The sequence below is a fragment of the Scleropages formosus genome, chromosome 23, assembly GCF_900964775.1.
Source record: "Scleropages formosus chromosome 23, fSclFor1.1, whole genome shotgun sequence".
In the NCBI taxonomy this organism is placed as follows: domain Eukaryota; kingdom Metazoa; phylum Chordata; class Actinopteri; order Osteoglossiformes; family Osteoglossidae; genus Scleropages; species Scleropages formosus.
The window spans coordinates 19,644,782-19,652,060 of NC_041828.1; the positions used below are offsets into that span (position 1 = coordinate 19,644,782).

Below are 7,279 nucleotides of genomic sequence, written 5' to 3' on the forward strand. Positions count from 1 at the left end.
ATGGATAAGCAGGAGAAAACATGACTGAGATAAAACAAATAGCTTTCTGTCCTACCTTTTATATTTCATCTACCTTTCTTGACCTAGTAGAACCTAAGGCACAAAAAGCAAATGCTTAAAAAGATGAACAAGTCTTTATCATTTAATTGTGCCATATTGGTCCATGTTTCACTATTTCTTAAACACAGTACCACTCTACATTATTCTGCTTTAAGATGTACTTTTTCCGGTTCATAGTAACATACAGCTGGAACCATCTGCAGCGCATATCCTGTTATCCAATAAACCAGTTATTCCCAGTTCCAAGGATTTTTATTAATTTGAAACCACATGCTTGTAGAAGGCCCTTGTTGTCTCTCTCACAGTTTGACAACGTATCTCAAGTATATAAGCAAAAATTGTTTCATCTGCAATTAATATACCAATAAAATACTTCTTTTCACATCATGGGATAATAAACATGCCATTAGATTTTACTTTTAATCAATTTCTGCAATAGTGATAAACTTACAAAAAGACTGCATGCAAATTTACAGTTATGTGCCATATTTTAAAGGCAAAATTAAAAAAAAAAAAAAAAAAAAACAATGAATTATGAAATTATATGCTGGGCAAAAAAAAAATCTGAAGTTTTCTTTATGCCTGGCTCAATCCTACTCAGCTTCCTGTAATCCCCAGAAACTGCTGACTCACCCACTAATTAAGAAATTCACTGCTGAGTTGGAGCTGGAAGCCTTCTAGGTGTTCCTTAAGCTTCTCCCTCAAATCCCCACCCCCAAGGCCATTCTTAGTGTCTGTTGGGTGGCCACAGTCTTTGTCACTTTGCCCCATGATCCTCTGCCCAGGACTGTCAGCTTCAAGGTAAGATGCTTGGCTTTCCTCAGTAAGCTCATTCTGAAATCCCACTACTGACACCAGCAGAGGCTCACTTTTTTCATTCTTCTCTGTGTGTTTCTCACTATCCTGCTTAGGCACTTGTACTACAAGGAGACGCCCATCACTGTCCTCCTGCATCCAAAACTGCTGTTGCCCATCTTCTCCCAGCCGCCCCCCTTCCTCACCAGTGGAATCCATAAAGATGACCCTTGGCTGTGCGGTCAGACTCTGCTGGACCAGCTGGACCTGGTGTAACTGTAGCTGTAGTTTCTGCAGCTCCAGCTGCACTGGCGGCATCAAATTTAAGTCCTGCGAATGAGGGATGGCCTGCACTGTTCCAAATGGGGTAGAGGTTGCCACACACCCTTTGACCTGCTGTTCTGGATGAGACTGCCCCTGAACTTTCTGAACCTGTGGGGATGCAATGATCTGTTCTCCCATTTTTGGCTGCTGTGGTAACTGCCAGCCTTGAGGCAGCTCCATCGTAACTATCTGCACACCTTCATCACTCTCTTCACTTGTTGTGTTGCTGCTGTAATAGTAGTAAGAGCAGGCCCCTCCTTCTGCATCTGCAGCCATGATTTCTGCTTTTTGATCTGTCTGAGGTAGCCCCTGCGTGCTTGCTCTCTTATTTTGTACACCGTCATCACACCAGGAGCCATTCTTGCCCTGTTCTAGACTCTGCCTTGGTCTTTGAGACTTTCCCAAAGCTCCTCCCTCATTTCCTCCAAGGTCCTCCATACCTCTTCCACAGTAAAAGCAGTAACCAGTCTCCTCCTGCATTCCCATGAATGCTGAACGATATCCTCCCTCACCTGAATCCCCAGCTTCTTCATCAAAGAGATTCAAGTCCTCCTCCATCTTCTCTGTTTCCATCTCCTGCTCATCACTTACCTGCCTCACAGGTTGCTCCACATCCCTCTTGTCCTCACTTTCTAAGCCATTCTTTCCCTTGACTTTGGTTTCTTTCCACCTGGTTGCTCCTCGGAAGTTCTGCAGTGTCTGACGCACCCGGTTTTCTCTGAGCCTCAGCAGTGTTTGCCTGAGCCGCGTCTCCCTTCGTCTGGCTGCATTTAGCAATCGAAGAGACTTCTCCAAACTATCAATAGCCCGGTCATACCTCTTCCTCCACACCAAGGGGCAAAGCTGTGCATAATTGTGTTCCTTGGGCAGGTGGAACCCTGGAGGAGGAGGGAGGCGCCTCATATAGCGTGATGGGGATGGCGGCTGAGGGGGGGAGGATGGCTGCAGGCCTGTGGAAGGAGGAAGTGTCTGCAAGCAAGCGGCTTCAGACAGAGGGACTGGTTCTTGGTTTATCGAAGGTGAACCTTGTAAATCAGAGGAAGGGACATGAGATTCTTCAAAGGGGAGAGATGATGTTCTCATTTCAGCTCCTTCTACTTCCTTCACATTATTGTTTTCTTCATTGTTGACTACCATCACAGAGACATCCCCACCAGCAACATTTCCTTCATTGGCGGCAGCTTCCTCCTTCTGCTGGTCATTTGCCTCAACCACGACCTTGGGGCATTTCTGGGAACGTGTCGGTTTCCTTAAAGATATGGGAGAAATACAGACTTCAAATTACTTCAAGGAAAAAAAACTTTATTTTTAGAAACATGCTTTTTTTCTGCCGCTGTCATTTACCGTGTCTGCCTTGTTGCACCTGTCTGCTTGTTTGTTACACCTCTGCCACGCCTCTGTCGTGACAATGTCTCAAACACAGTGGGTAGTGCATCCTCCTTCAGTCTTCGATAGCCACTAGGGCAAGAGATGAAAAGGACTCAATAAAAAGTTATGTGTTGGGTTCTTCTCATGCTCAATATTGTTGCCATGTCCAGTGTTCTGGTAGGAAACTAATGTCATGTACTAACAGCTATTTTCTTACCTGAAAATTGTCTAATGTACTAAAAGACTTGCAAAAACCCAATTTATAATGACCTCTGGACTCAGTCATTGCAGGTAACCATGGGCTGCAGCAGACCTCTGTACCATATATTAGTGGTTGTTTAGTTATGACATATGCGACTTACTATGGCCGCCCTATTAACCTTATTATATTAGAGTCCCAACCTTTAGTTGCAACATCTAAGGACGGCCACTCCATGTGTGATACGATACCATTGGCTAGACAAGCTGCCTGCAATGAGGCTCCATGTCTCATATAGTTTGGATCTTACTCAGTGATTCAATTCCCTTCAAGTCACTTTTTATTTCAGAAGGCTAGCAAGCAAAAAGCAAGTATTCACTATTCATAATGGAAATATTAGGATTGTAAATGTAGTATTCATGAATCATTACTGGTACTGTATTTCATTTTGTAATTTAAGTACTATATATTATTATTATTATGAACAAGTATAATTTCAATGTGAATAATGTGGGAAATTAGGGCTCTGTTATACTTTTTTTACTATCATACAATGTAGTATTCATGCATGTTAATTGTTTATATATCCTTATGATTTATATAATATGGTATAAGGGTGTTTTCCACTTACGATGTGGTTGTAAGAAAGGAACCCCTGCAAGCAGAGGACCACCTGTAAGTGTGTGGGATCAGTCACACGCAGGCTCTCCTGTGACCTCTTCCATCTTTTGTGTACTGACCTGATTCCAGACAGCTCAAAGCTCTCCGGAGTAAAGTGCTTAGAGCAGAAGTAGATGAAGTGACTCTGGGGATCCCACTGACCCTTGCCCTGGGGGTCCTTCCGCTGGGAGTTGATGATCCACAGTGTTCGTCGTGGACTGCCGCGCTTTGGCAACCTACCGAACATTTGTAATACATTCAGCAAATAAGGAAAAAGCGATAACAGCAATCCACCAGGAAAGTAATGGAGGACCAGCAATATGTGTGTCTAAGAGTGACCAGAGCTCACCTGTGAAAGGTAATACCAGCTTTCCGTGTTTCACTGGTATCACGAGACTTGCAGCCAGCAGCTGAGCAGTGCCGGGGCATCTTGGGAAAGACACACAGAGCAAAGGGTAAGTTCTTATGTCTGGAAAATACATCGAGACTGTTCTACACTACATCACTTCCATGACTGGCCACCATGCTGTGTGCACTAATGGCCTGCAACCACAGCATCGCTGCTAATTCTAGAACTTTTTAACTGCACCATTTAATAATAAACTTCAATAATTTAACTGAAAAAAAATGTTTAAAAGCGAATTTGCTGCTCTACCAACTAAATCCAACACAGGCTGCTGTGTTACATGATGGTGCTAACAGTGGACGATCACTTTTAGTCGACCACAGCAAAGACATCACCTGATGCAGCCCAAGAAGACAGCAATGGTTAATCACTTCATTGCTCTCCAACAGTAACCTGAAATGCCTTTTGGTGCCAACAGCAAGCTCAGTTAAGGACATATACAATGAAATGTATAAAGATGAAAAGTATTAATTTCACTACTTCTAAATTAATGAGAAATTTTAACAAAACAACTGAGAATATTGCATCAGCCATTATTTAAAGTATTGTGTGTGTGTGTGTATATATATATATATATATATATATATATATATATATAGAGAGAGAGAGAGAGAGAGAGAGAGAAAGAGAGACATATATTCACCGATCCCTGTATAATCAGCTCCCGATATCTGGTTTTTCATGTATCTAGTCCAAGATTATTATTAACACCACTTATTCTTAATCAGTATCGATTTTCATGTATCTAGTCAGCTACATACAGTCTGGCACGATAAACTGAAACCGCATTTCAAAACTGCACCTAGTAGCTGTATGTGAAAGACCATGAGACAATGCATTGTGGGAATGGCATACCCACTCTCTCAGTTGTAGTCTGGCACTCTGTGGTCTCGCTTACCTACACATGGTTCCATCTTTTGTTTTGCACCATTGTGCTTTAAATTTTCTAATTATTCATTTATTAAAGGTGACATATAGTCTTCCTCAAGCTGGTCCATGCACACAGTGAGTTTACTTTTTATTATATTTTTAAACCATTTTTTTTCAAAGTTATTTTATATAGAGTACACCCTTTTTGGTCACTATTCCTGAAAATGAAATTTTCGCAAACAGCCCTGTTTCTACAGACCGAGAAAATGTATGCATTTTTTTTACAGAATAAAATCAAAAAAGGAAGTTAAAATATTATGAAGTAAAAACAAAATAATTAAAATACAGTTAACTGTTCTTACCTCAATTCCAAAGGGAATTTTAAAAAAATACTATCAAATGTAGAATGGTAATGAAGCTTTTTATATGTGGTAACTCAGGTTTGCTACCCCAACTACTGCATATGCAACTCAAAAAAGCTTTGCGGACATGTATGTAATTCAGAGAACTTCACTAAATGTGAGTGAATTTAATTTTTTTTAATTAAATTTTTATGATTCTTCTCCAAGACACTTGGGGCCTTATGTTGTACCCCTAAACAAGGTACTTACTGTATCTCCCTAATATAACATCCTGCTCTGCTCAGGAGTGCAAATCTATGCTCTGGCTTCCCAACAAGAGGTGAATTAATGAATTAAGAGTTCGTGGAAAGATCAATATCTTATTATTACCAATAGCCCAGGGAAGCTGAAAAGAACTTAATTACAAATTACTTGAGAGTAAGATGTGTGACAGATGTGGCCGATAGTTGTAGTGCAGGGTGGCGCCGCACGGGGGCGCGTTTTTAATTCCATTAACAGCACTGCATTGTTTGTGTTACCAGCCGTCAGCAGCATAGCGTGGAATGCCTCTGTCCTTTTTTGTCGACCGAATATTCTAGGATATAATTGCGCTTTGATGTCTATTAAAAGCAAATACAGAGTTTCAGTCACAATTCCATTCGTATCTGATAATAACTACTACTACGCTACTGCCAGCCCCCTGGCCTGGGTGTGTTAGCTGATAAAACTGGCCTTTCTGCGGGGCACCCACTTTACCCTGGTTACCGTATCATATGCCAAAACGCAGGAGCACTATTGCTAAGCCATGTTAACTATAGATCCTCGCTTCCTTTTGTGACTTTTGGTATATTTTAATAGTGGTTAAGTAAAATCTCTCACCGCGAAATAGTTTGACCTCACGAAGATGGCCGTCTTCGTCTTCCTTATAGACTCCCTCTCGCGCATGCTCAGTATTGTATCGTCCAATAGCGATACGATTAGCCAATGACTTTTAAGTACCTTAAGAAACGCATTAAACGGTTATCCAATGAGGGTTTACGTTAATATACTCGACCTTTAGATGAACCAGCGGTGCTGAATTTGTAACGGATTCAATCCGACAAAGTCGCTTTGGAATTTCTTGTAATAGTGAATGTGTTGTAATTGTTTTAGTTTTGTGTGCGGTTTGTTGATGGTAATAACATTTGTATTTTTGCCCATTTTTTGACTTACCTCACAGCTAACATTAAAATAATACGAGAACATCCGAAGTTAATGAATGTTTCAGAATATCCTAGTATGTAATATAAAGATGAATAAATCCATGTTTTTGTATAAATACATTAGCTGCGCAGCAACTGCGCTGCTCGCAACCTGACTTTCTTTAAGTTTAAAAAAGGAACCCTCTGTTGTTATTGGACGAATACATACTGCGATTGAATATGAAAATATTGGACAACTGAATTTGTTTAATAATCTTTGTATTATCGTATTGTTTTATGATCTTTTCCCTTATTGTTTTGTACCGTGCGATGTAGCTTGCAAGCTGCGCAGTAACTGCGAATGGGACTGAATTGTTCTTTTTCTGAAAACCAGCCTCTGGCTGGAATAATACAGTGACAGTGCACAAAATATATATACACACACACACACATATATAGTATATGACATAAAAGCATAATTATAATTCGATCAGGAGGGCTTGCATGGAGGTGGAGGGTTGGCATTTACATTTTATTTAGCAGACGCTTTTCTCCAAAGCAACGTACATCTCATAGAAAATGCGATTTGTGCATTACATCAGGAGAAAGAGATATAGTTGCAGACATGTGATTCTTAAGATGGTTTGAGGCTTACCTATCTGACAGATCTTATCAAGTGGTCTTGTGGGGGTCTTCTGTTCTTCTCCTCTGCCTCTCTCATCTGGTGTCCCACAGGGCTCGGTACTGGGTCCTCTGCTCTTCTCGATCTACACCTCCTCCCTTGGCCCTGTCATCAGCTCTCATGAATTCAAATACGACTGCTACGGTGATGATAACCAGCTCTTCTCCTTTCCACCTGGAGCATCAAACATTTCCGCGCGCATCGCTACCTGCCTGTCGGACATTTCTGCACGGATGTCTGATCACCACCTACAACTCAACCTCTCCAAGACTGAGATCCTACACCTCTCAGCTGACCTGTCTTCTTGTTATGATTTCTCAATCAAACTGGACAACTCACTCATTTTGCCTACCTCCTCGGCTAAGAGTCAGGGAGTGATGAGTGACTCAAGTC

The 7,279-nt window shown here is 41.3% G+C and overlaps 1 protein-coding gene across 2 annotated transcripts; it reads right to left on the reverse strand.

The window, feature by feature from the left end:
• Positions 1 to 646: 646 nt before the first annotated feature.
• Positions 647 to 6,908, reverse strand: thap7 (THAP domain containing 7). 2 transcript variants are annotated; one of them, XM_018765901.2, is made up of 5 exons: positions 6,860 to 6,908; positions 3,756 to 3,835; positions 3,487 to 3,642; positions 2,524 to 2,637; positions 647 to 2,428 (listed from the first exon to the last, which is right to left on the reverse strand). In XM_018765901.2, the coding sequence occupies exons 2-5, from the start codon at positions 3,833 to 3,835 to the stop codon at positions 697 to 699; spliced, it is 2,082 nt and encodes a 693-aa protein (XP_018621417.2). In that variant the 5' UTR covers positions 6,860 to 6,908; the 3' UTR covers positions 647 to 696. The 2 variants fall into 2 exon arrangements, with proteins under 2 accessions (XP_018621417.2, XP_018621416.2); XM_018765900.2 differs by lacking the exon at positions 6,860 to 6,908 and adding an exon at positions 5,903 to 5,948.
• Positions 6,909 to 7,279: the final 371 nt, after the last annotated feature.